We start from the raw sequence: 26,641 nt of genomic DNA, 5'->3' as shown, positions 1-26,641 counted from the left end.
CAATCCTGTTCATGCGGGCATATAGCCATCACCATCCTATTTATACAATATATCCATAGTTAATATACGTTTGCTTACTTTCACGTCTGTAAATTAGTTACGTCATAGCTACACCCAAATATTGACTCCAGATAATTACACTAACTCCTTTCCTGCAGTAACACTCCCGCTCCGCCATTTTAACTAGACCAAACATACAGTCTTTTTGTTTTCTCTCGTGCGTTTCTCCGCAGGTTAGCCACTCGCGTAGTTATACAACTCCAGCCTAGATACCAGGTTGAAGGTTTTCACTTCAGTTCTACAGGGTCCAGGCAAGAGTTCAGGATTTTATTGCCACCAATGCAACGCCGGCGAGCGATGCTCCATCTTAGAGAAAACAGAAAAATATGTCTATTCGACTATGAGAATGATTTGTTACCTTAGAGCGGTTATTTGATGGGCAACGTTGTCTCTGTGTGGGTGTCTTTGACGCTTCACTGAGCCGGTAACTGAGTACCTAGCTAGGTACTATGTAGTTCGCTATAGAGTACTCCGTACAGGAGAGTAATTGTGAGCCTTCATCAAATGAAACCTTTAAAGTTTTCACTTACAGGCCGAATACTCAACTATTGGCCTACTTTCTGGATGCAGTTTTCAATCAATGGCTGGACCTTGTACTTTTAGATACCAAGCTATTCTTTAAACTTATACGTCTGATAGCTGAACAAAGGCTAATAAATTGCTTCAATTTTACCAGAGCAAATTTTGCGGGGGGAACGGCGGCCTATCTAGAGGTTTGGAGGAAGGGCGCCCATGGCAATGACAAGAAGTGGTGAAAATGCACTACGTGCCTAATGATTCTAACCCTAGCCACAGCAGCAATCTCGCATTCCAATTTGATTATTCACGATAGCTTTTCTACAACTCCTATAACTTTATCTTCGGTAAAATTCAAGGTTATTGAGTTCATGGAACCGTTGATAAGGCACCAGGAGTAAACAGAGAAACAATGAGAAGAATCTTGCCATAATATATAGGGCGGGTTAGGGGTTGAATATTTCTTAGGTAGGACTCTTATGAAATACATTAGTTATGCTAAACGATGATAGAGGCCTAGCTTAATCAGTCCAAACTAGCGAGACGAAAGCCCTGTTCACTTCAAAATTTCTCGCCAATAGTCCTTAGTTTCAGTTTTTTGGGATACACGAACAATGCTGTAGCCTCTGAACAGAGCTTCCCTGTTTGGTCTTTGATGACAGCTTCAACAACGACTTTCCTTCCGGAACTCAAGGTGGGATTAAGTTTCGCCTCAACTGAGATGTATTGGCCGGGCGAAAGAGGGGCTTTATAGGTTATATTAAGGTTGGCAGTAACCCCTGTGCGCTCTGGTAGATTTTCAATGGCTAAACGACCCATGTTCTCGTCAAGAAGCGTAGCGATTGCACCCCCATGCACAACAGTAGGCCATCCATCAAGCGCGTTACCCAGAAACAGAACAGATTTGAGGATATTTTCCTGAGAGTTATAGAACACATGCTATCGAAGAAAAAAGTTAGTTGACAACAAATGTTTTCCTACAATACGATGCCATTTTGTTGAACGCACCTGGCACGACAAGCCCCTGGATCCTCGAAGACACCCGCTAGTAAGCCTCTTCTTCTTCTCTTCCTCTGTAAAGTTTCCATATGGTTCCCACTCAGTGTAAGATGGGTCTTCCCGTAGCTTCTTCACAATTTCGAGCTTGTCAAAATGGGCATTTAGGGCTTCGGTTATCTCCACGTCTTCCGGGCTGTCGGGTTGTATAATTGGGCCGCTAAATATTTTCATCACCAGCGACGCATTCATACTACCCAGGTAGCCAAAAAGGAGAATGTAAAGTAAAACGCGGAGTCGGCGAGGCCATTTGTTCTGATTGGGAGGAGGAATGGTAACTGTTGTTAGGCGACGACATTGGCCTTTGGATGATAGCCTAGACGGCGAAATAGGGCTTAGGCGAAACGAGTTTGTTCGGGCTCCAGATTTTAATCCATGGTATATCAGCCTGTGACTTATTGGAGAAGCACAGCGAGAGAGAACCTCGCTCCCGATTCTCTGTAACATTGCTGCTACCAATGTCCCAGTTCTTCGAGGTACGTTGAGAACGTCGCTTGGCGCTAGTTTACGAGTTATTAGCCACGCTAAGCTCGGGCCCTTAGCGCGCTTAAACGGCTCATTAAGCACACTTGCCGCGCACGATAAAGCTCCTGGTTTATAAATTTATATAAGCGCATCAGCCGAGAATAACACAACCATACTAGGGACCAAAGGGTTATTTAAGCGACATCTATGGGGGTTATCGACTATTCTATTTTGAGGTTGTGAGAGTTATTCCTTATTGACTAAACGATCTTATGCCGGCTTTTCCAGGAGCAATCTAAATGAGAAAGGGGCCTTTTGAGGCAGTGGAAAGCAAAGGGAATAATGAATAATTCAGGGCCTACCGCTCACAAAATCCCTTGAGACAAAAATTTCTCACTCATTAAGAATATCCGCAGTAGGCAAGTCAATGGCCCTGTAAAGAAGGATCAGGGCGGAATGCGATTCACCTAAACAGTGTTAGTCATGTAACTTATTCCGGATAGGTTCGAAATGAGATAGGCTATACATACCACCCCCAGACAAGGTTTCAATCTTCTCTGCAGGAACCTCCGAGACCTTCTCGTCATTGAACCACCACCAATTTCCATCTTCCTCACGTCTCTTGCCATCCACTACTTTGCCCTGCTTCTTTACATAGGCAGTGTAGTGACCACTATCCGCGCTAGCCCCCTGATGGGTGATAATACCCCGTAGTTCGTAAAGGCCACATTTATTTGTGCTTTCATCTTTTGCAAGATCTTCATGGATGAGAGAGAAGAGCTCTTTCTTAGCCTGCAAAAGGGCAGCAGCCTTTTCAGCCTCATATTCGGCGTCAGATTTGAAAACTTCTGGCGCAGCATCTTTATCCTCGGATTTGTCCTGGTTCTCCTCGGTTGCAGACTCAGTCATTTTCTTCTTCTGCAGGGGCTCAGATGCACGCTCCTCTTTTTTCTCTTCTTCCTCACGTTTATGGGCAATCTTTTGGCGTTTTCGCGCACGTTCCATGTCCTGTTCGTCCTTTCGGATCTCGCGAACTTTATCTCTGACGGGAATGAGCTGTTTCTTTAATTCATCTGTGCAAAAGTCGACTACATCAATCTCCTGGGGGAAGGTGACCTTTCGCATAATTTTGGCCTTTTTCTGCGATTCGCGTTTCCAGAAGAAACGAACAAAATGAACAGTAAGGTATTTGGGAAGACGCGAAATTCGAGTCTTCTTGGTGTAGGTGGCATCTCGGCCCAGAGTAGGCGAGTGCTTTTCGATTTTCTCTTCCAAACTTGCCATAATTCCATCATGGAGATGATTAATATCTTTGTCGATATGGCAATTAAGCTTGAAGAAAACATCCGAGCTTTCTACAGCCATCTCTCCACTGTCTTTAGCTGCCTGCTCATCACACTCTAAAAGAGAGTTGACTGTCCCTGACATGTACTTGTCGACAAAGGAAATGTCTTTCCCGTCTTTCCCATTAGAAGTATCCTTTATCGTAAGTTTTTGACGAAGCTGTGAAATAATCTGGGACCAAGCTTCCTCTGCATCTTGCTGTGCATAGCCATGCCCTTCCCTACTTTTTTGTGCAAACTGCGGAAAGGCAGTGCGGAGGGCATTTAGAAACATCATTGGAGGAAACCCTTGCTGGGTTTCCGACATTTGCTTGTACAAATCTCGGAGTGAAGCCGTGAGATCAAGGGAGCCTGAACCAAACAGGCTCGAGTTACCTTGTGTGGTAGGTTTGTATCTTTGTAGCTCTTCCTGAAGTTCAGGAATGAGGCGCAAGGTCTGCAACGTGGAGTTTAGATAACATGTGTTTCCCAGGTTTTGAAGTCCAGCCGGCGTAGCACCATCAGCCTTTGCGACCTCAGCTTCAGTCATGTCTTCCAAGAACTTAATTGCTTCCTTCGGTTTCCTCAATGCTAGATTGGACTCTCCGTTGGCTGGGGTACCCATCATCATGAACGTCTGGCCTGCTTTGGCATTGAGAGAAGAGAGGAGGGTGTCATCTTTCAGCTGGCCTCCCTTGACTAGTATTTTCTGCCGCTCAGGCTCCACGCCCGTTAAAGAATATAGCTGGAACTTGAAAGTCTCGCCATTTGAACTCGGGTCAAGCTCTACTTCGTACCGTTTACCCTGATGTTTGACAACAACTGGGATAACTGTTAGTAGGGTCCCGGCAGCGCTTTGATTTCAAAACAGGAATAACTAAAAAGGCGTCGCGGCTTACCGGGAATAGGATCCATTTTTCCCGCTGATCAATACGCTGGAAGATCTCCCGAATCAACTCGAGTAGATATCGAACTCTGGCTCTGCCGTTCTCCTTGCGCGGGTGTACCCTGTTCCTCTTTATGTTGTTGAGCTGGAAGACGTATTATTTCTATGTGGGGCGAGGATCTATGCAAACAGTGCAAACAGCCACCAGCCAGCGACGTCAACTAAACCACCAAAGCCTAAGCGGGAACGATACACATAGACGAAGGAAGATACAACAGGCACGGGTCAAGTCCAAGTCTTGTAATATTCAACACTGGGCTGATTCTTACTTTGATTACGCTCACCAGGGCCTAAAATCACCTACCGGAGGTCTCTCAGCTTCGCATATATTCGAAGGTGGGGAAGCTATCTATCACAGATTTGTCTAGTCAACAGCCGCCAGGATGGTATGCGTGTCCCCAGATCCATAACCTGCCTTTTGAATATGGCTAACGTCACTTAGTCGCAATCCTTACGACCATACCTCCAATGCGTCCGTTCGTCTCTGACTGCTGCCCTTGCGGTATCGAATTTCGCTTCGCAGACATCAGAGCGGCATAACGTTCCGGAAATAGAAGCAGCTACTTCTCCAGAACTTCTCCTTAATCCACTCACGGTTGCGCGCAATGAGAAAGAAAAGGTCCTTATAGAACCTAGCGTGAATAGCGTTAGAGTTAGCATTCGAATCAAACAGGCAGACGAAATTGAGCATATCCTCGTACACAAATTCACCAGGTTCTTAACACAGAGAGCAGAGGCATTCTTTATTCTCCGACGGAAACCTGTCAAGGTATTTTTAATACACTGGACCAATGTTGTCAGATCCATGCTGGCAACACAATTGTTAACTTAGATAGGGCTATGATATCTCGTTCCTTATCACAAACTTCCACACCGAGGCTATGTTGAAGCACAAGTTGGTTGACTTTATCATCGAATTCATGGAGGAGGTTGACAAGGAAATATCGGAGATGAGGCTATTCGTGAGTCGCTTATTCATTGGGATTCCTATAGTATACAATTTTATGGTTGACCAAGCTACTAATTTACACCTTTCAGTTAAATGCCCGCGCACGATTTGTTGCAGAATCCTTTTTGACCCCAGTACGTTTTTACCCGATTACCTACCGCCTCCAATCCTTTCCACTAACATTTCCTCTACAGTTTGATTAGCGATACTTCACCCTGTTTATCCTATCCCCAGGTTTACGACATTACATTCGAATCACTGCGGAGACACCTCTTTGTCATCATGTCCCGTGTTCTCTTGACCTTTTTTATGGAGACTTATTTTTGACCCAGTATATGGTGTTGTAAATAGGTTTGTAAATGACTTAGAGTTGAACTAAAAGGTCTAGCAAATCTCTATGCCGTCTACGAACAACTGTGACTCTACGGTCCTCCTCAACCAAACATTTTATTGTTCCATCGGCAACAGGATTTCTCCTTTACTACGTAAATTATTTTTATACCCATGACCAGTTATTTATATATACCCCCTTTTGTGTATGGTGCTTTTCTATAATATGCGGCTCAAATTTCCTAATTAGGAAAATTTGACCACATCTCTTGATTGATATCTCCAACAAAGTAGTACACCAGCGCCTCTTCGATACCTCTCCTTCTGGGCTTGCCGATCGGATATATGAATAGTAGAGTATAAAACTCTTCATTCTTTTGCTAAGCAGCTCCCCCCTTGTGGAGCTTCTGAGCCATACCCCTTCCACTCGGAGTAGCCTCCCAAACCCCTTCATATATAGTAACAGCTGGCGGCCCTCCTATTATCCTCTTTCAGCCAACATGGGAGGGCATTATTCTGATTTCCTAAGGTTGCCTTACACTCGGTTCTTCATTCACTAGAGTGTGATATGCTCTGTCTCTTCAAGGGACAGATAGTATTCTCCGCCCTCTGCATCGCTATATACCTCTATTTTCTGTGCATTATCTGGTATTATCTGTTCCTTATATGTTGTTTTGATGTTGGCCCGGTCACCCTTCTACCCCTAGGTACTTATATCCCATACCATACCCTTGTTTTAGAAGACAAGATGGCTTACCACAGCCTTTCATGCTTCCCTGCCCTTTCCTATATCTGCCCTAGCCCTATGTTGCACTGCTCGACGCAGCGGCGACTAAGCATCCCACAATGGTAATAAAAACTTCTTCCTCTCTTGTTTGTTGACATTTTTTTATTTCCTTTCTTTTCATCTGCTTTCTGCTTCACCAGCTTTCCTTCAAACATCTCCTTTCCTTTATCAAAAAGTGGTATCAAATCTGTTGTCAATACTGCCATCTCAAACCCCTAAAAACCAACAGATAAGCCTATCTCTCTTTTTTCTCCGTGCTTAGGTTGCCCAAGTTCGGCTCAATCCTTCTGTTCAGCGTCTTTGGGATATATCATCTTTTGTCTGATTCACAGGCTTTCGAAGTTGAGCTTTGGTATCAAGTCAAGGCAAGACCACCAGGGAGAAATTTTTCTATCATCAGAATGGTGTCCCCCGTGGTCAAGGTGCATGACTCTCAGCAATCTGCAGGTTTATCTGATACTGCAGCTCAAGAAAACGTTGATACCATTGCTGATGGCCAGGATGAGCCTGAGTCTTCAGAGACTGGTAGCGTTGTTGCAATGACGATGTTGACAGCCTCGCCCCAGGATTACCAGAATGAGCCGGAGCAAAGTGTCACCATTGCCGAAGTCGTCGCGCTCAACGACGCTCCACCAGATTCCATGGCCGACGCACAAGTCCCTGGAAGCGAGAACTCGTCGCCAATTCCCGTTCAAAATTTTCCTTTGCAACGCACTTCTCTCGCCTCTTTTTTTGGTCCTACACCTCGCTCCACACAAAAACAAACATTCAAACCTCCTTCTGGCCACTCTTCTTCCACCCCCTTATCAACTTGTAGTCTTCCAGTTGCTCCACCCCCTTCACCAGCATCACTTTGTGGTCGTCAATACGCTGCTGCTGCAGAGTCTCTTTTTCCTCAGCTATCTGTTCTACCAAATCCTCGGCCCTATCTGCCCCAGATGTATTCTGGAAGCCAGCTTCAGGGGCAATTCCCCAATGGCAATACCAATCACAACAACAACAACAACAACAACAACAACAACAACCTGTCTCACTGGGTGTCTCCAGCAATGGGAGCATCGTCTGGCATATGTCTAGGCAATGTTCAGTATCCTCAGCAAGGTAACTTTCAAAGACCCATCCATCCTGCTATACCCCCGAAACCGCGTCGTTATCTTCGTTCTACATGGAGAATTGCCTATGCTTTTCATCCTCGCGTGCCTTATGTTTCTGCTCCTGTACCAGCACCCTCTTCCATTTCTCCAGATCCTACTCCTGCCTCTGTGAAGCCAAAGAAAAGCGAGTACAAAGGCCCACTCATCGTTTCTTCATATCCAGTGAAACTTCCAAGTCAGAACCAACAAGGCCAGCAACCTGCTCAACAGCATTCTTACCATTCTGCTCAGCAATCAGCTCAGCAGCACGTTCCACAACATGTTCAATACCCTGTTCAGCGTTCGGCTCAGCATTCAGCTCAGCAGCATGTTCAACATTTTACTCATTCTCCTCTTCCTAATCCTCGCCATTGGCCTGGTCATCAACCTGACCAGCAGCAGAGGCCATCCCACCCCCAGGCTATCACGACCAATCCGGGTCACGCCTGTGGTATCAACAATAACATGGCCATGAATGGCCACGGCTCGAGGAACAATAACAATGTTGTTGTTTCTCAGTACCATAGTCCTCACCACCTACAAGCTCCAGTTTCAGGACCATCTTCTACCCCACTCCCAGGAAATGGATTCTCATGCGTCCAGGGCTCCCATGGCATGAACAACAATACCCTTGCAGCCTTACCTCAGGTTGCTCAGCCTTTCCCCATTGAAGATCCATTCGAGACTGGCACAGGCCCTCAACCAGCCCCAGCTGGTGCTGTTCTAAAGATCACCAACGTAAGTTTTACTCGCGTTCCTGCTAAAATTGATTGATAACTTCACATGTAATTTGTTTTGGACCAACCAATTTCAATCATGTTCCCAGTCATTATACCTAACATATATTTTATTGATCTCAGCTAATTCGTCTAAAAGATTCCCTACAACCTTTTGGCACGCGAAGTTATGCATTTTCTTGGTCGCCGAGCCAAGTTACTTCCTGAGAGCAGAGGAACTTCAATCCATGTTATCATGGAACGATCCACTGCAAAGACTATGGACTGCTATATCGAGTTACTCACACAAGCTGATGCAGAAGAGGCCCTTTCATGGGTTAATCGCAACTTACCTGCCCACTCTCCACGTCTTGGTGATCGTCATGTTCATGTTGAAATGTCCTCTCAAGATGAATTGCTTCATGTAATGTTTCCACGTGCAAAGTGCGTCCTTTGGAAAAATGGAATTCCAGAAATTCAGCCAAACACAGACAGATACTCGACTGGTTTTCAGGGTTTTTTGACCAATGAAGAATTGTTTTGCATGGTTCACTATGCTGAAGCACCAAAGAGAGTGAGTCGGTTTACATACCAACATCCCACAATCAATTTGCTGCTAACCACCCCTGTAGGCACCATTCGCTGAAAAGTGTCCCCAACGCCCGTACGAATTCATGATCAGCACCCTTGACAAAGTATGTGATCCATTTCATTTTCTTTATGTCTTACGCTAACCGGCTCATTTGTGCTTAGTTCCCCTGGTCATCAAAGTCCCTCTACACCGTTGAGCACCGCAACGTTTTGTTTGACGCTACTAGACGCCAACTGCAAGCATTGGTCCATCAAGTTAATTCTAGACGAGTCATCCAACTGGATGAGCGTCTGTTAAGGGATCTCCTTAACGCAGGACTCCGATGTTCGACGTTCAATGGACGTCAGAAATATCTTCTCAGGGTGGCGGCTGGGCAAGCTCTGGGGCCCATTCCCAGAACAGCAATGTTCTGGCCCTTCGACGCCCTCTCGCGTAGGGCCAATGCGCGAGAGGAGAACGTGGAGGTACGAGTTCTTCTTCATAATAACCCCCTAGTTACAAGTACTGACTTTTTGTCCTTAGAAATATGCCCGGTTAATCCGGGCAGCAGTCCTGCGCCGAGTCCCGGACCTAGGGGAGCTCAACAACTCGTGGGACGCCATTCAACATGGCAACTCGCCCTTCGGGCCACTCATGTTGGAGTGGCGGGGCGAGGGAGCGCGGCGGAGCCTGCAAGCCGCCATTAACGCTGAGATCAGGGTGATGAAAGCCCTGGTCTTAGAGGGGCTTGCGGCTGTCAACCCCGCCGTTTGATTTCCTTTGTTTTTCCTTTGTCTTTCCTTTGTTCATGCGTTGCTACCAGTTGGCTAGCGAGCAGTTAATCCCCTATGGGACGCACTGACTCGCTGGCATTATTGTACATCTTTTCCTTTGTTCGCGCGTTGCTCCCAGTTGGCTAGTAGCCAGTCAACCCCTCGAGGGAAGGCTGGCTGCTAGCATTATTGTAACTATGTATTTTTATCTGTCGGAGTAACCAGCCTAACCAGGCCAACGATTGTTTAAATTTCCTCTCGAATGACTAGCCAGTAACTACTCCCAGCCTTGTTCACTAAGTTTTCATACATCTAACGCCCGCTACAGAAAGCAATATCATTATATTCAAGGGCTTGTATTGTACCCCGAATTCCCTCGTTACTCGTTTGTCACCATCATCCAGCCATTGTTTTATGCGAAGACTATACGCCGCATAGTTATAGTAGTTAGATGCGATTCTCCTCACGGTGCCATATTAAAACGGGGAAGAAAGTAACTGTTTACTTTGTTTTTCGCACTATGATAACCCCAGAGCATGAACTCCAAATATCATGTCTTCATCATGAGTTTCTGAAGTTGCATTCTCTACTTTTTCGGCTTTCCTCGCCGCTTTGCTCCTTTCCAGTCCTTCCGCCCTCTTTCTTTCTCTCCTGATTTTTGGATCCTCCCACTGAGGCTTAAGGCTATCAGGGTTCTGTCCTCTGACTAAATGCAACAGCTTCATTCTAAACCTTTCTGTGCGCTCCGTGTTCACTTTGAACCGTTCATTAGAAATTTGAACAAGTAACTGCAGATACTCTTCAGTCACGACACTGCGAGCTGAAGGTTCGAGAGAGCGGTCATCCTCAATATAGCCTATGATTGATTCTAGACCCAGACCAGAAGATCGTACGGCAACAATAGGACATGCATCTGCGTCCTCGAGGCAGCGAAGTCCTTGGATTCCACTTTCTCTGAAGCCCGCATTGCTAGCGGCAGCAAGGACAGGCTGAGCATGGCTCAGAGATGCTGCCATTATATGGAGGATCTGCATACCAAGTCAGCATACTGGAAAATCAGACTGATTTTGCTGGCCATTGGCAGAGACACAAGGTGCAATATGTTATGGCAGCAACAAAATATAACGAGTCAAGGAGAGAGGGGATCAAATACATACCATAGGCTCAAATTTAAATTTGATCAGCTGTATCTCGCCTTTTCTACATAGGCTCATCGAAGTCCCTGAAGGCTTCAGCCCAAATAGCTCATGAAAACTCTTCTCTGTATTGACCCCATCAGCCAACAGGGGGTCATGGGAGACAAACTGCCATGTTCCGCTGCCTTTTCCCCCTCTAGGAACAAATTTATTCTCATATTCGGCCGTTAGACGCTTGTCATGACCGAGTTTATCTTCTAGAGAGCCGTCTTCAGGGTCCTCTGGCGCTTTCTCGGTTGCAATGGTATCATTATCAGCCCTGGCCTTGCCTAACTTCCCCCTTTCGACGAACACGCTGATGCGCCCAGCACAGCTACTCGTCGTCACTAGGCCCGGCAATCGATTGATATCCCGTATGAGTGGTATAATTGCAACGTCCACAGAGCCTTTGGGGGATAAATCTGTATAATCTTCTTCGGGAACAGACAGGTCCTTGAGTATTTTTTCCTTCTTGGAAATGAAGCTGGTAGGTATGGTGGCCATCCCGTACAGCTTTCCCTTGGGAAATGAACCAAGAAACGATATTCGATCTTTTCAATCCTCTTTAACTCCTTATTTGTCCGTTCTCTGGTGTTGCTGGTGTTGCATGTACTTGCCTGCAGGGTCGCCAATTATTTATTTAACTAGCCCAAAAAAATGCACGACGCTGTGAAACTTTTCTCAACAGGGCATGCTTCGATAAGAACTTGTACACATGAATGCCAGTATTTGCCAAAACCTCCACCTTTATTGATTGGCAGGCGAAGATATATTTATATAATCCATTTGACTACTTAGGGATAACTGGTTGGGAAATACGGATCCTTCGCTTCCTCACAATGGAACATTGTCCGGCAGTCGACGCGCGACTATTTAATTGAACCAATTTAACAAGCTAACCATCTGCGGGCTACATAGGTAGGACATTGAAAACAGCTACCGGCGTCGACGAGCAGAAGGCGAGAATATAAGCTGTTGCCATTGAGTGCCTTTGCTATCTATGATTAATTAATAGGAGTTCCTCGTTGCTAACCTTCGAAGCGCGAGTGTCACGCCAGGACGATAGTTAACCAATTCAACTACAAACAACTACGCGCTCACCCAGCCATGCCTCGCCGTTCACTACGAAATTCAGCGCCTACAGAGCAACGAACAAAGCGCCAGGCCGATACCTCATCCCCCAGACAGGGTACAGATACGAAACGCCGGAAAAGCGCCCCCAGAGAGCTACCGTCTAAGCCTAGAACAACCAGGCGTGCCTCATCCACCGCGAAAAAGAGCAGATATTTTGAACAAGATGCTTCCCAGTCCGATTCCAGTGGTAGTGACTTGACTCCGTTGGCATCCGATTGCTCGAATCGAGCCTCGATGGAAAAGGATAACGAAACAGAGGATGCCTACAGCCCAGGAGCAGGCAGCTCTGCGTCTGCAGATGCCGAGGAGTCCGCGGAAGATCACGAAGAGGAAGACGAGGATTTTGAAGAAAGGAAGAAAAGAGGCAGCAAAAAGAAGCCAGCAGCGGCACATACGAAGAAAAGGAAAAGTGGTGTGAAAGATCCCGTTGCTCAATCCCGGGAAGCTAGCAAGGGAAAGGAGCTTTGGAGAGAGGGTGTAAGGACTGGGCTGGAACCAGGGAAAGAAGTGTTTATCAAGCTCCCGACTCCAAGAGATGACGGAGGGATACCCTACGAGGATGGCACCATCCATCCAAATACAGTCCTCTTCCTTGCAGACCTCAAGGAAAATAATGACCGTGAGTGGTTGAAAAGTGAGTCCACATGCAATGCAGAGTTGGCTGTCTACATAGGCGAATTGCATTTATATATATATACTGATACCTTGATTGTGCAGATCATGATGTTGATTATAGGAAGTCCAAAAAGGATTGGGATTCATTCGTTGAGGCACTGAATGAAAAACTTGCTGAGAAAGACGAGACAATTCCAGAATTGCCAGCAAAAGACTTGGTATGCATATGCTGGCGAGAACTGACAATGTCTAGAGTTCCTACTGATCAAAATACATCATTATAGGTCTTTAGGATATATAGAGACGTTAGGTTCAGTCATGACCAAACACCCTACAAAGTAAGAGCTTCCTTTACTTCAAGCCAAACATGAACGCTGGTTCAAGCATCCATGATCTTCCTTATATTTAGTCATGGTTTGCTAACTGTACTGAAGCCACATTTTTCAGCGGCATGGTATGTTGACAATTATCCTGCCATATATTATATACTATATGCCTTATCAAACCATCCTTGCAGGTCCCGTACCGGACGGAAAGGCCCATATGCAGCATACTACCTCCACCTAGAACCTGGGAAATGTTTTATGGGTAAGTGAATCTCTAGAGTTAGCTGGAGTTCACCAAAACCTAACTCTCAATACCTGGCTCGGACACGGACGTTATTTGCTCCCATCCCTGTGGCCAGTTCTTATCCCAAGCAATAGTTGCTCAGCAACGCGTGCTAAGAGGGCACGGAAGATAGATGCGAACAGAAGCTAATCAAACGTATGAATCCAGGATCGGGTTTATGGATGCCTGAAGCCAGTAAACTCGCGCTTATTCGCCAGAATATCGATCGGAATTCGCAACGGCTCAAGGGGATCTTGATGCACCCAGACGTCAGGAGAGAAATCCTCGGCGGCGTGCCTAATGACGAAAAGAAGGTCATTAAAGCCTTTGCCAACCAAAATAAAGAGAGTGCACTCAAGACCAAGCCAAAGGTAGGTAACTTTTGCTCTCGTCAATTGATCAGCATCTTCCGTCTCCCTTAGCCTACTGCAGCTTGCATCGTCGCCACTGGCACCCCAAAGTATTGTCTTTCTTAGGTCATTTCAATTGCCGACTCCAGGCACAGAGAATGAGTCTCCTGGTTTTATACGACCGGGGATTCTTGGAGAGGTCATCGAGCCATAGGAAAGGTAGGGGGGATGCCTGCGCATTTATTGCACGCCGGCGTCCGAGTCAGTCAAGTTGGCCACCAACGAGCACAAAACACTCGACGTACCTTCCATAGTTGGACTACCTCCTCGTAGACTCAGCTCTGACGAAGTCAGCCCCGGCTCAATGCAAGTTGGTTTTGCTACGAGACCAACCTAGAACGCTTGCCTCCCGCTGACTTCCGGGAGAAATCGGTGAAGTGACCGCAAACCGATGATACTTACCCGCCTCAGCGAAGTCGAAGCCACTCAGCCAGCCCATTATCCAACAAGAATGGCAAATCCACCCGAAAAAGGCATATATCAGTTCGTTCAGGCCTGAGCGGGCGTCTTCAAGCCTTTGCGCTCGTCTCTCAGGCGGGGATGTCAGCAGGGTTTTGGGCTTTCAAGGCCCGTTACGGGCGGACCAGGCGCGGCCCTTGATTTGCACTGAGCCTTTCTCCCACCATCAATCGCCACGATGGACGGAACCCCCTTCCCCATTTTGAACCTTCTCTCTCGCTTTTGCAGCCACTTGGGTTTTGGAGTATCATTATTTCTGGGACCCTGGGTCAGAGATAGTGTTCGATCCAGGTTTCAAAGAGGGCCTAACGAGATTGAACCCTCCCTTTCCTGCCTTTTTCTCTTACAACGGCTCCCATACGAACGCCCCTTTCTGCCCCAATTTTTTTTTCAACAGTTGATATTAGTTATATGACGGCTAACTCTATTATCTGATAGGGCTACGATGCAGACAATGAGAATATTGAACTTCTCCGCCTTCGAAGCTTCACGTTGAGCAAGAAACTAGCTGACCAGGATCTCCGTGGACCAGAAGCCATGGACAGAGTGGCTCATATCGTTGGGATCATGGTTCAATTTGTAAGTAAAAATTCAGCCTGTCTGGCAGCATGTACAGCAAAGGTTGTCTCCTTGCACATCCCGTCCGTTTTGCCATCCCCCCTCCCTCCTCGGACGGTCTCTCCCATCCCGCAGAGCCAATGCCAAATCCAGAGTCAAAGCAAAAGCAAAAGCAAGAGTCAGATTCAAAGCCAGAGCCAGGCCAGAGCCAGAGCCAGAGCCAGAGCCCCATGCCTTCTCCATCCTCTATCCCTTTCCCAAGCCATCCATCCCTACCACCCCTACCACCCCTCGCCCCGAGTTGATGCCAGACCTGCCAACGACGCAACGGCGGCTTTCCCGCGGCTTCCCTCGTCTATATTTCCAAGGTCCTAAAGCCTTTACTGTCCCACCATGATCCACACACTGTAACTTTCCATTCGCGGCTTAACCGTCGCATACAGGTATGATATGCATGCACAATGTGCTGAATTTGGGCATAGAGGCACCCAACTCACGTAAAACGAGCAGTGGAGCGAGTCGGGCATCCAACCCTCTTGTCCCTCATTACCCCCTCTCCTCCAATCCCTACCTTTTCACGCTCTCTCCTCGTTCTACCGCCCTTCTCACCCTCCGTCTCCTTTTCATTCTCTCTGGTCTCTGCCTTTCTTCCTTTGAACTGTGGGCTACGTTCTCCACCCCCTTGCTATTCAACCCCTGCCAGCCACCAAACCATGAGAAAAGAAAAGGATTTACCGTGTCCTAGCGAAGAGGACGGTAGTCAATCTCGCTTAGCGACCAGGCTGTCTGTCCACCCAGCATATCAGCAGCAGCAGTATTGGATGGTGTGCAAAAGGGAATGAACAGGATGGGGTGAAGGAACCGTTGCTGTTGAACGCAACCATGCGTCTCAATGTGTTCAATGAAGATTCGCTGAATGAGCAGCGTTGTCCTGGTCGTTGCGTGCTTCTGCTTGGCCATGCAAAATAGATATATGGAAAATATCTATCAACGCAGTCCAAGGATTAAAAAAAAAATTAAGGTTTATCCGTGATTTTATGTTACTGACATGTTTCATTCCGACAGGTCACATACCTGAACAGCATCGTCATGCCGGATCCCGAGGATGAAGACGGGGATGAATCTGGGGATATGTAGGATGTAGACGATGAAGGAAGGGGAAGAAGACGATCCGGTGCATGTAAGTTATGCACGCTCGAGCCTGGTTGTTTTTCAAATCAAGGAAGGGATGAATCAGGCTTGTCGAGGAAGTATATAATGTATGTCTCTTATCAGCTCTGGTTTATATATAGGTATAGAATATGCATGCATGGTTACCCGATTGGTACTTGCACTCCACCAAGACAGGGAGTTCAGGTATGTATGTGAGAACGTCGTTGTCTATGGGGAAGGGGGATTGCGGGGGTTGGTGCATTGGATTTAATGATAGTCATCGTTCACATAATGATGAGCTGTGTATGGCTGGCTATGCTAGACTGATAGACTATAGAACTGCCGAACTATAGACCACGACCACCGCCTTGTTTTTGTTGGGGGGGAGGAGAACGAGAAAACGAGGGCCCATGACTATCTCAAGCAGTCAAGCAAGCAAGCATAAGTTGGGTACGTATCAACCCAAGGCTTGGGGCGAAAATGAAAACCAAAAAAGGACCACCCACTCGGGGTAAGTGTATGAATGTGTGTGCGTCTGTCTGTTGTTGAGGAACACGAACAACGCAGTCCTGCATCTTGAGCATGCTTTTATGCAAAGGAGAAAAGGAAAAAGAAAGCGATTAGGTGTCAAGTAGGCATTTGAAAACAACTTGTTGCGTCGAAGATCCGTACAACAGGCATGTTAAACCTGGCTTCAACCGGGTATGTACATGTAGTTATGTATGCCGCTCCGTACTTGCAGTTGAACCTTTGGATGAACAGCTTGGTTTGCTGTGAAGTGAGAGACGTGGTGATACCCTTGAGGTTTGATATACCATGCTCATGCACTCTGTAGCCATCTCCTGTTTGAAGCTGACTATTCACTGTGCATGCAACCGAGTAGAGAGACACATGTAATATCCGCACTCCAGACGCCAAACGACCATGGCTGATGATGCATGAGTAATGGAAGATAGATGAGAGAGGCTGACCTGCCAATCCCATCCGTCAGCCATTACTTTTCCACGGGATGCTCCGCCGCCCTCCCGCTGCTGCATGGCTCGGCCTTTGAGCTGTATGTAAGTCGATGCAGCAGCAACAAGGACCGGGCCAGCGATGTGGGTGTTTGCTTTGCTGTGCAACAAGGAGGCGGCGTGCTGCTGGTTATCAACCAACTTCCACGGCCTCGAAAGTTGTCTGCCCTATTCCAGCAGTCAGCGAGAGAACGCAACAGCCCACAGCCATCCTTGCACCATCACCATTCACCATTCACCATCACTTCTCACTCTCGCTCTCACCACTTTATATGCCCCCCCGGACCTGATATATGAGGCCGCTCATGCTGCCAAACCGCCCAACCTGTGGCTCTCCCATCCTTCTCCGTCGCCGCCCTGCGATGATTGGCCGTGGCCAAACCACATGACCAGAGACGTATGCGGGTCTAGCGGGAAGACAGGGATGGGCCTGCAAGCACCGAAAGCAAAAAGAAGGCGCTAAGGAGGCCGGATGGACGAGTTAAAGACGAGAGAAGCCAGTCAGGACGAGCGAGAGGCAAGGGGGTTGGCGGCCACAGAGACAAGACGAGAGGGAAGGGCAAACGTCTGGTGTAACAAGCCTGCGACTAGTTATTTGGCCATGGCCCTTTTTCCTCTTTTCTTTTTCTCTCTCGCGCTCTCGCTCTTTGCTTTGCTTCTCTCCGTCTTCAGCTTCTGTCGTGGCTCGCACTATTGGATGCCATCCCAGATCAATCGCCCGTCGTTAAGAGTGCCGTTAAGTGTTTTAAGTGGATATTCGATATCTGGCCGTTCCTTTTATATGGCGAGAACAAGAACAAAATAAATAAAGAGCATGGCTTATGTAACCCATATGTAACCCTGTAATCTCGTATGTATGTATGGTATGGTATGTATTATACTGTAATACCAGTACCACCAGCCTCTCCCGTACAACCATCCACGGGAAGCCCCCTGGGCATGGCTTGCAAATACTTGGCTACTTCCATGCATCGTTGACAATCGGCATCAGGTTCAGGTTCAGGTTCAGGCACTGATTCAGGCTCCGGTGCAGAAGTAGGACTGGGCCGTCGCGCGCTATAAATTTCGTCACTGGCACCAGCTGGAACACACCCCTGGCTGCTGCTTGATCGCCTTCGCCCTCCGCCCACTCTGTCTCTGATTATTTTTTTTGTCTCTTTTCTACTCCAACGGCGCCACGAAACGAACGTGGACGAACAGGGGTTCAAGCCTGTCTTGTTATCGTATGATAACTTAAGAGTAGAGTTACTGATGGTACGTACCGTTCATACTCGCCCTATCCAGAGAGTCAACAGCCATAGAATCTCGAATGCGGGTTGACGGGGAAGATAAATATATCTTGAACACATGCATAGCACACGTACATACGGATGGATATCCATAAAAGATAGAGCGCATCTAGGATGGTTATGCCGGCGCATGCAGTGGGACGACAGATACGAGCCTATCCTGCTGCTTCCTTCCTGTCCTCTCACACCGCTCCGTCTTCGCTACTACTTCGTAGAGGGCTTTTTTCTTTTCTCATGCAGCGTGCAACATGCACATGCAGTGCATTTTTCCTGTCTCCCGGCAGCTCTCTGCCTGTGCTCTCGTCTCAATGCAGTGGCAGAGTCGACGGTCGTAAGCAGTCGCTCTTGATGTGGTCACAGTGACCGTCACCGTCACCGTCATCGCGCATCCATGGTCATTCAGGCGGACAAGCATTTGGAAGGCCGATGGGCGGTAAGTGCCTGAGTGTGCCCTGCCCTGTCTTTCCTTTCTTCCCGCCCCTCCACGTACATATACTCCGTACGTAGACATATATACTTGCAAGGAAGCGTAGCGCGCCAGGCCGGCCCGATGCCGTCTCCAGGTTAAGCTAAAAAGGCAATAGCAGAAGAAGGAAAAGGAGAAAATAACAAGGACCTCCTGGGGGGAAGGATCCAATGACTGAGCCGGCAGCGTACACTCGAAAGACACATGATCAATCTGCAATGTGCCATGTCATGCAATGCAATGCAGAACGCTCGAAATTGACCTGGGCAAAGAGAGACTGCTTGGTTTGATCCTGTCGGGTGGGCGGGTTATAGCTGATAGACTGATATCGTTATATGGAGTATCTCTTATCGCTCGTCTGACTGGTTCGTGCAAGCCGCAGCCCTGTCTTTTTGGTCTGTGCCAGCGACTTCGACTCTCCGTCTCTCTCCCTCTTGCATTGTCGCATCTTGGGCCAATGAAATTGGAAGTCACAGATGATCAGCATTCGTCCGTCAGCAAATAATCTGCATCTAGCGCTGTCCTCTTTGTTTTTTTCCTTTCTTTTCCCCCTTCCTTTTTCCTCTCCCCAGGTCTGTTTTACCCGCCTCCTCCCTGGCCGTTTTATGTCCCTCGTTTTTCTTCTTTTCCTCGGTTTTTTCTTTTGCTGGTCTGAAAAGATCGCATCAGACCAAGCATTCAGGCAGGTGGGCTGCTCAGTATGCTGGCAACAACAGATGTGGCTGTCGTGACTAGTTTGATTTCTTTCTTTCTTTCTTTCTTTTTTTTTTTTTTTTTCGTAACAAGTCACCCTTGGTTTCTCTGCCTTCTCGGGAGACGCTGAATTTTTTTCGTCTTGTCTGCCCCTTGGTTCCTTTTTGGTTTGTTTTTTTTTCTCCCTATAGTTATTCGAGTTTTGCTTTATGCGAGAAGGATGCGGGAGCGGGCCGCTACCGCTACCGTTACCGTTACCAACACCTGCGCACCGCTAAGAATGTTTAAAAACCTCATCAATCTCGTTCCCCCCTTGTTTGTGTAGGTCACATCGAACACGGCCACGGACCGGGCTGGAGATGGAGACGGTCCGGTTAAAACTGTTTTTGAGATCACTGTATGTTCGCAATGAAACCTGGGGATGTGGAAGTTTAAAGCGGACCAGAAGCCTGACTTACTGCTTTTGGATATTTCCCTGGTAGTACGAGATGGTGAGAGTCTGGAAAGAGGGATCCCCTAGAGAATTGAGGAGATAGGGAGCAGGGCTAGAGGGAGGAGGAGGCCTGCAAAACAAGGCAAAGGAGGCAGCTCGAGCAGCCAGAGAGAGACAAGGTCAAGGACTTCAAGGGGAACCAGGCAAACTATACGGTCACCGGACCAGCTGCATATGTGGGTGATGCAGAAAAGCATCACACAGGTGAAGGATAAACATAGGAAACTCGGAAGAAGGAGGGGAGAAAAAGAAACCAACCTGCTAAATTTGGATTCGGACGGCATGATGATGTGCAACGGAGCCAGGGATGGGCTGTATAGATGTCGATACATTCGTACTCCGTATAGTTTGTTGTATAGGTGGATAGATGGATATAAATAATCAACCATATGTACATGTATACTCCGTCCGGTTAGCACAGAGAGATGGGAGGGTTAGGGGGTGCAGAAGAGAGTCAGGGGCCAGGCTGGGGAAGAAGAGGAAGTTGATCCGAGTTGAGGGCCTTCCTCCATCTGTGTCCGCTGTCTCTCTGCATGAATTGGTCATTTGGATAATAGCTAATCGGTTAGTTAACTATCTCCCGCCTCAAGCTTGCTTTTATTTTTTCTTTTTCAACGGCTTTCCACTCTGAATATAGCCTAGCCTAGTCCTGTCCCGCTGGCATCTTGGGATGGACGGGATGGTTAAGCTAGGTTAAGTTGGGAGAGCCGCTTATCGATATTCCCACGTCTCTTGTCTGTCTCTCTTCCTTCGCCCTGCGGGCTCCCCTGCATGTCATTACCTGGGAGCACGGCACCGGAAACCAGACTAAAGCCCCTCTGCGGGCTACTCGAGGCTTGTTGGCGTTGGCGTTGGGGGGTCATCCTGTTGGCCGAATCAGTAATCATTTATTGTCTTTCCCAGCGTAACTTGCAGAGAAGATGCATCGTTCTTGCTATGCTTTCCCTTGGGCTAGCGCGCTACCCGACCGACCTCTGTCTCTCAGCCTCTAATACTGGAGTCCTTGGCTATGCTCCGTATATATGTCTATCTGTCTAATGCCAACTGACGGACGGGGCTGGCCGCCGCGGGTCGGCGATAATTCCGGTAGATGGCTTGCTGAGAGGGAGCTGGAGGAGGAAATAACACCCGCCGGCTCATGTTTTAGGTATATGGAGACTCTGGGAGTTTCCTGTCTCATCCCGGACAGACACGCTGCAAGCTGGGGATATCCTTCCTCCGCCCGCTAGTCTTCCCTCGCCGCTCGTATCTTCAGCCATCGCATCGTCGTCACCTCCCATCGTCATTCTCCTTGCCAAATACCTGTCTCTCTCTCTCACTTACTCTCACACATAATATCTGCAGTCATCATTACTCCGTATCGATGCTTCTAACTACTAAAGTACGGAGGTTACATATAATGACTGGCTGGCTGACTGACTCGTACCGAGTATGTATGTGGTAACGTGTCGTCTGTATCGTATCGTAAATATGTATGTAACAGTGGAACCCACGTGACCTCCCAGCTTCCTGGTCTCGGTAACTCCGTAATTTACACGTTTTTGCCCAGTAAATTTGGGTTATTCGGCTCTTCCGCCCTTCCCTTTCGCTCGATCGCTCGCAAATCCACAAAAGAAAAGAAACGAGACAGCGAGAGACGACAGCGCGAGAGAGAGCGCGAGACGAAGCAGAGAGCTAAGCAAAAGCAAAGCCCACAAAGCCCACAAAGCCCACAGCCCACAACGTCCACGGAGAGAGCGTGGAACTAGTCGCTTCTGCCCTGTCATTGGGCCGCTGGAGGGACCCGGATCCTTGGGAGCGGGCTGGCGGGCTGGCGGCGAATCTTCTGGCAGGCCCAGCGGTCACGATGGGCGGCCCTCTTTTTATTTTCACTGACGCAATCAGAGCATAATTACTCCGTATACTCCGTACGGGTTGGCAGCTGAGAGCCAGACAACGACGGGACTGGGAGGGTTCGAGAGGCGGGAGGTGGACAAAGCTGTGCTGCAGGAGCTCGCCTGAGGCGAAAAGAGTGACCTCCCTGCGCACGCATCCGGCCGCCCATTACCATCCGTCCGCCACGCCTAAGGGAACCCTCTCCTCCACCGTAACCAGGAACCAGAGTTGAGCAGAGATGGAGACGGCAAATGATGCAGAGGTTCAGCTGTCAGCTAGCTCTCTGCCTCTACGATGGGGATCTAAATTACCCGAGCCTACCGCAATTGCGACTTGCCTCTTTCGACACCTTCCTCCGGTCAAGCTTAAAAAACAAAAATGGGTATTGAAATGGAAATAATGAAAAAAAAAGATGAACAAAATCGCACAAGCAAGAGGGAAGCAAAAAAAAATAAAAAGAAAAAGCAAGGAAAATAGGAATAAGGGAGAGAAGACGAGACTGCCGCGGTGCGTTAGACGATATTAATACGGAGTAAAGTCCCGTATTAAGGACCCCCCTTTGGTTGAAAATAGAGATTCTGCTAAGAGTGGCCATATTTCCTGACAGACACCATGGGCCCTTTACAGATGAACCAGAGAGTTTGTAAAGGAGTACGAAGAATACGGCGATATTTTATCAAATAGTACATGCAGGTGCGGCCCGATCCTGCTTGAAAATAAAAAAAAGGGTCGGCCCAAAAAGGCTGTACGACGTCGGGCAAAAGGATTGGTGGAATAGCTACGGAGTATGTCTGGTTTACGAGAACACAGGTCTGTCTCTCTCTCTCCCCCTCTCTCTCCATGGCAAGATGCACAGGGAGAAAAATGGCTGTTTTTGATCTTCTGCATCTCCTGTCAGAGCAGCCCAGTGGCTGAGAAGAAGGTGGAGTGCATTCGATTCTTTTTTTACCTTTACGATTTTCGATTTCGTCATACCGCTCCTTTTCGCCTGCTGCACGGGCGGGTTAATAATTCCTGGGTTGTTGTCTTTGGGGTCGTTTGGTTGGACCTGTGGACTGTGACGTGATGCTTATCTGCAGCTTCCCGCTTCATACGTGCATATACGTCTTGTGATGAGCGGGAAAATATGAAGAGGAAGGAGAGAAAAGGAAACCCGCCGAGACGAACTTCGGCAGCAACATCGACACAACTAGCAACGAGTCAACCATCAGCAACATGGTACGATACATACGCTAGATGTCTAGACCAGGGGGGGGAGGTACAGGAGGGGGCCGGGAGGGGGGAGGTTGACCAGCCGCCTGATACTACGATATCGGAGAGAGGAGATCACGCTTGCAGACCATGGTATGCACAGGATGTATATCCAGCCATCCCAACCATACCTCCTCCCTCCCCCCTCCCTTCCACACTCCGTCCTCCTCCGTTCTATTATTAAAAAGGAAGTAGTGTGGTTACAGTTTTAACTTTGTCCAACCTGCATGCATACCACGCGGACGCTACTGCAGCACTCCCTTTCTTACCCGCTTCTCTGAAGGAGAGGGGGAGTGCCGATGGGACTCCGCAGCAGAAAGATGATGGGAAGTATACGGAGTATGTACAAAAAGAAGAAAAGCTGAATGATACAGAAGCTGTACAGGTTGTGGTATATTTTGGAATAAATTACCAACTACACAGCTGATATGCTGTACCTGCAGAAGTCTTCCTGGGTTGGGGTTGTTTTCCCTCATTTCCCCACTGTTTCAACTTTGTATGATTCGAGGAAAAGGGATTTGAAGTTGATAAACGAGATGAAGACCTTACCTCCTGTCCTATCTTGCCTTGGGAAGCCCCAAAAATGGTGAGGGGCGTCGTCTACATAAGAGTAGCATCTTCACGGACGATAAGGTTCATGCATGAAAGGGCGAATCATCCGAGAGAAAGAAAAAAAGACCCCGAACGGAGTTTTATGTTACCCTATCGGCAACTGGCCTAGAATGTCTGGATGGCTGTTCGAACAACCAGAGAGATGGCGAGAGAACAAGAAAAGAGAGGGCCGGAGAGTTTTCTGCGGAACCAGAAGGGAAGGAGGAGCATGAGCCCAAGCATAAATGATACAGCAGAGCAGGAAGCAAAAGCAACGAAAGAGAAGATTACTCGACTATTGATCGAAATATTAAACTATGATGCTATCATATGACGCTTAATGGTTCCGTGATAGTTTGCCCTGACCGTGGTTGAAGAAGGACAGGGGCAAAAAAAAGTGTACTTCCCGGAAGGCTTCGAAGGGACGGGCCTTTTCATTCTCTGTTCTCGTTTCAGGAGGCTGTTCCATCCATCGGTGGTGGTTACATGACTCTGTCGGTCCCAAGTAGTTTGTTGTTTGAGGTGGAGGGGCGGCACCTTGGCCGTGGAGAGCGTCTCGTGGGCATGCTAGATGGGTACGGGACAGGTGGGAAGGCAGTTGATCAGTGATCAGGATGGCCCTTAATGTCCCGAGAAAGGAGCGGAAGTAGAAGAAGTAGGAGGAGGAGGAGGAGGGGGAAAGGGTGGCAGTGGCAGGTGGCCAGTGGCAAAGGGATAGCAAAGTACCTGGGCGTCAGATGATCTCATAGACAGCTCGTCTTGGAGACGGTTCTACAGCTCGAAGGCCGCTTGTCTCTTATAGCAGTGTCCATCTTATGTCTATCTTATACCGTTACCCATCTATATACACGGGGCACCCCATATCTTTGCGGAGTATATCTATGTGATCGAAGGAGGAAGGAGTTCGTTCGTTATACGCATGAAGTTGCTCCCGTAAGGCTGTGTTGCGGTGGGTGTATGGTACGGTTATATGTTACGGTATGGTCACATGGTAAAACCGGCGGTACCGTAACTTACCGGCGAATACGAGCCATTATCAAAAAGGCCGCCACGATAGCAGATGGTGATGGCAGGCAAGAAGGTGACGACGATGATAGGACGGCGAAGAAGAGTAACCAGAAATAGTAGATGCTAGAGCAGGCATGAGCAGTAGAAGTAGTAGGAAGAAGAACAGCACTCCTCCGTAAGAAACCACAGAGACTAGAGACAGAGGGAAGAGACAGGTGTAAAGAAAAGGAGCCAAAGGTCGCAAACTTAGGGGCTAACTTTTAAATTAGTCTATCCCGACTCTGTGGGCAGCCCTTTTTCTTTTCTTTTCTTCTTTTTCGTCTTCTTTTCTTCTTTTGCTTCCTTTTCTTCCTGTCCCTCTCCTCGTCTTTTCTCTTCTTAATAAACTAAACTGCCTGCTTTGCCTGCCTTTTTCCCTTCTCCCTCGTCCCATCCCCCAGCAGAACAAGAAGAAGGCTAAAAAGCCAAAAAAAAAATACTACTTAGACAAGAAGAAAAGAAAAAGCATCAAACAAATCCACCGTCCGTCCGTTTTTCTTACTTATCATCCTCTCGTTGCTTCTTCCACCACCACCAAAAGGAACATACCGTCAGAAGCAGAAGAAGATAGAAAGGGAAAAAAAAGGAAAAGACCCGTAACACCAGCCTGGTCATCTTCTTCCCTTGCTCTCTCTCTCTCTCTCTGTCTTTTGGTCCTCCTCGCCGCCGTCTTTTCTTCTTCGCTGCCATTTTTTGTGGTGGAGTCGAAATAAGCTGACCCAAACACGGCACAGACCACACTTATCTTTTGACGTCTCTTCTTCTTCTTCTGCTTCTGCTGCTTCGCCCAACTTCACTTCTTCAACCTCACCTCTTCAACGTCAGCTCTTCAACGCCAGCGTCACCATCTTCTTCTCTCCTTCTTCTCTCCTTGTTCTTCTTCTTCTTTTCCTTCTCTTCTCTCTTCTCTTTCTTTTTGCCAGTGGGTGGCTCTCAGTCTCTTTTCGACTCGCAAGAAAAAAAAAAGGTAAACCCCCCCGTCTCTTTTTCTGTTTCTCTCTCTTCTGTCTCTTCGTACTTTCTCCTCTCTCTCTCTCTCTCTCTCTCTCTCTCTCTCTCTCTTGCTGTTTTTGCTTGTTTTCCCTGTCTCTTACCTCTCCTCGTTTCTTGATTTCTTCGTTGTATCTACTTCCGGGTGGCTGGCGTCCTTTGTACACTGCGAACTGCGTCATTTGTTGCCAAATAATACCGATCTCCTTTTTTTTTGCTTCCATCGAGACACAGAGGAAAGAGAAGACGGAGAGACAGAACTACCGCCAGTTCCGTTCCTCTCTTCCACGATCAGAACCTCTTCTGGAGATCAGGTTGCTTCCTCTTCTACTTCTCCGTCAATCGAAGGCGCATAGGCGGGCAGGGCTTCTTCCGTGGGGAAATGGGGAAATACGACATCCGCCACCTTTTTTCCCGCTCAAATCGGCTCCTCCTTTCTCTCTCTCTCTTACTCCGGCCCTCTCATTTTTCTTTACACTGAGAATCCACCGGTTCGAACATTCCCCTGGTGCTCCGCATCAGCTGCATTGGAGAAGAGGGGGTTGGATAACCTACTCTCTTTTTTTATCTCTGCAGAAGATCATCCCGGAGTCAACCCCTCTCACGTCAAGAAGTGGCTTATTCTTCTCCCTCGTTCGATCTCCTGTAGACCTGCTTTACACCTACACCTCGGCAACGAACGACAATCCCCAAAGACAAGAAATTCATATCGAGACATAAAATCGGAGAAGTGGGAAAGGACCTGCAAACGACCCAGAAATATAAAGACTGATACTCCTGCCGGAACCCGCCCTCGGTGCTACGTCCTAGACTTCGGCCGCTTGATACCCTGCATAAGACTGGTTTTGACCGTCCGTTTGCCTACTGGGGATCGCCCGTCTGTCTGTCTGTCTACCTACCCGCCTGCCCGCCTGACTGCTGCTGTTGCTGTTGTTCATACCACGCCATCCTCCTCACAGTCACCCATCTGCTTATGACTACACACCTACCTCCGGCTGTGAAGTTGACGTTTACTGCTACTTGCTTGCCTGCCTCCTCGTTCTCACTCCTCCTAAATCTTGAATAAAGAAGAAGAAGAAGAAGAAACACATATACCTGCCTGCCTGCCTGCCTTCGTTCGTTCGTGCCTTGTTTATCGACAGTTCTGTTTCTGACTTCTCCAAGATCCGACATACGCAATAACGCACACCCTCTTTT

General features: G+C 47.9%; 12 protein-coding genes across 12 annotated transcripts; 5 read left to right on the top strand and 7 right to left on the bottom strand.

The window, feature by feature from the left end:
• Positions 1 to 1,137: 1,137 nt before the first annotated feature.
• MGYG_01396 (hypothetical protein) lies at positions 1,138 to 1,824 on the bottom strand (the record flags this gene model as incomplete). Its single annotated transcript, XM_003177269.1, has 2 exons — positions 1,138 to 1,515; positions 1,585 to 1,824. 2 exons carry the CDS (start codon positions 1,822 to 1,824, stop codon positions 1,138 to 1,140), a joined length of 618 nt encoding a protein of 205 aa, XP_003177317.1.
• A 666-nt stretch (positions 1,825 to 2,490) lies between these two features.
• Positions 2,491 to 4,334, bottom strand: MGYG_01395 (ubiquitin carboxyl-terminal hydrolase 6; the record flags this gene model as incomplete). Its single annotated transcript, XM_003177268.1, has 3 exons — positions 2,491 to 2,564; positions 2,628 to 4,241; positions 4,319 to 4,334. The coding sequence occupies 3 exons, from the start codon at positions 4,332 to 4,334 to the stop codon at positions 2,491 to 2,493; spliced, it is 1,704 nt and encodes a 567-aa protein (XP_003177316.1).
• Positions 4,335 to 4,748: 414 nt separating this feature from the next.
• On the top strand, positions 4,749 to 5,517 carry MGYG_01394 (ARP2/3 complex subunit; the record flags this gene model as incomplete). Its single annotated transcript, XM_003177267.1, has 5 exons — positions 4,749 to 4,751; positions 4,808 to 5,134; positions 5,202 to 5,327; positions 5,404 to 5,448; positions 5,509 to 5,517. 5 exons carry the CDS (start codon positions 4,749 to 4,751, stop codon positions 5,515 to 5,517), a joined length of 510 nt encoding a protein of 169 aa, XP_003177315.1.
• A 1,315-nt stretch (positions 5,518 to 6,832) lies between these two features.
• On the top strand, positions 6,833 to 9,625 carry MGYG_01393 (hypothetical protein; the record flags this gene model as incomplete). The annotated part of the gene is made up of 5 exons (XM_003177266.1): positions 6,833 to 8,302; positions 8,441 to 8,854; positions 8,913 to 8,975; positions 9,034 to 9,336; positions 9,395 to 9,625. 5 exons carry the CDS (start codon positions 6,833 to 6,835, stop codon positions 9,623 to 9,625), a joined length of 2,481 nt encoding a protein of 826 aa, XP_003177314.1.
• Positions 9,626 to 10,142: 517 nt separating this feature from the next.
• Positions 10,143 to 11,303, bottom strand: MGYG_01392 (DUF207 domain-containing protein; the record flags this gene model as incomplete). The annotated part of the gene is made up of 2 exons (XM_003177265.1): positions 10,143 to 10,652; positions 10,782 to 11,303. The coding sequence occupies 2 exons, from the start codon at positions 11,301 to 11,303 to the stop codon at positions 10,143 to 10,145; spliced, it is 1,032 nt and encodes a 343-aa protein (XP_003177313.1).
• A 603-nt stretch (positions 11,304 to 11,906) lies between these two features.
• MGYG_01391 (hypothetical protein) lies at positions 11,907 to 13,721 on the top strand (the record flags this gene model as incomplete). Its single annotated transcript, XM_003177264.1, has 7 exons — positions 11,907 to 12,552; positions 12,651 to 12,766; positions 12,833 to 12,886; positions 12,983 to 13,002; positions 13,066 to 13,136; positions 13,326 to 13,528; positions 13,590 to 13,721. The coding sequence occupies 7 exons, from the start codon at positions 11,907 to 11,909 to the stop codon at positions 13,719 to 13,721; spliced, it is 1,242 nt and encodes a 413-aa protein (XP_003177312.1).
• A 1,576-nt stretch (positions 13,722 to 15,297) lies between these two features.
• MGYG_01390 (hypothetical protein) lies at positions 15,298 to 16,181 on the top strand (the record flags this gene model as incomplete). The annotated part of the gene is made up of 4 exons (XM_003177263.1): positions 15,298 to 15,408; positions 15,650 to 15,717; positions 15,877 to 15,940; positions 16,074 to 16,181. The coding sequence occupies 4 exons, from the start codon at positions 15,298 to 15,300 to the stop codon at positions 16,179 to 16,181; spliced, it is 351 nt and encodes a 116-aa protein (XP_003177311.1).
• Positions 16,182 to 16,592: 411 nt separating this feature from the next.
• On the bottom strand, positions 16,593 to 17,690 carry MGYG_08930 (hypothetical protein; the record flags this gene model as incomplete). The annotated part of the gene is made up of 5 exons (XM_003177262.1): positions 16,593 to 16,664; positions 16,708 to 16,912; positions 17,075 to 17,208; positions 17,315 to 17,439; positions 17,639 to 17,690. The coding sequence occupies 5 exons, from the start codon at positions 17,688 to 17,690 to the stop codon at positions 16,593 to 16,595; spliced, it is 588 nt and encodes a 195-aa protein (XP_003177310.1).
• Positions 17,691 to 18,286: 596 nt separating this feature from the next.
• Positions 18,287 to 18,611, top strand: MGYG_01389 (hypothetical protein; the record flags this gene model as incomplete). The annotated part of the gene is made up of 3 exons (XM_003177261.1): positions 18,287 to 18,369; positions 18,399 to 18,471; positions 18,546 to 18,611. 3 exons carry the CDS (start codon positions 18,287 to 18,289, stop codon positions 18,609 to 18,611), a joined length of 222 nt encoding a protein of 73 aa, XP_003177309.1.
• Positions 18,612 to 19,404: 793 nt separating this feature from the next.
• On the bottom strand, positions 19,405 to 19,974 carry MGYG_01388 (hypothetical protein; the record flags this gene model as incomplete). The annotated part of the gene is made up of 2 exons (XM_003177260.1): positions 19,405 to 19,672; positions 19,949 to 19,974. The coding sequence occupies 2 exons, from the start codon at positions 19,972 to 19,974 to the stop codon at positions 19,405 to 19,407; spliced, it is 294 nt and encodes a 97-aa protein (XP_003177308.1).
• A 4,054-nt stretch (positions 19,975 to 24,028) lies between these two features.
• Positions 24,029 to 25,069, bottom strand: MGYG_01387 (hypothetical protein; the record flags this gene model as incomplete). The annotated part of the gene is made up of 3 exons (XM_003177259.1): positions 24,029 to 24,178; positions 24,425 to 24,538; positions 25,004 to 25,069. The coding sequence occupies 3 exons, from the start codon at positions 25,067 to 25,069 to the stop codon at positions 24,029 to 24,031; spliced, it is 330 nt and encodes a 109-aa protein (XP_003177307.1).
• On the bottom strand, positions 25,066 to 25,626 carry MGYG_08929 (hypothetical protein; the record flags this gene model as incomplete). Its single annotated transcript, XM_003177258.1, has 2 exons — positions 25,066 to 25,260; positions 25,549 to 25,626. 2 exons carry the CDS (start codon positions 25,624 to 25,626, stop codon positions 25,066 to 25,068), a joined length of 273 nt encoding a protein of 90 aa, XP_003177306.1.
• Positions 25,627 to 26,641: the final 1,015 nt, after the last annotated feature.

This window comes from Nannizzia gypsea, genomic scaffold (assembly GCF_000150975.2).
Source record: "Nannizzia gypsea CBS 118893 supercont1.1 genomic scaffold, whole genome shotgun sequence".
Lineage (NCBI taxonomy): Eukaryota > Fungi > Ascomycota > Eurotiomycetes > Onygenales > Arthrodermataceae > Nannizzia > Nannizzia gypsea.
This window is presented reverse-complemented; position numbering and strand designations above follow the sequence as displayed.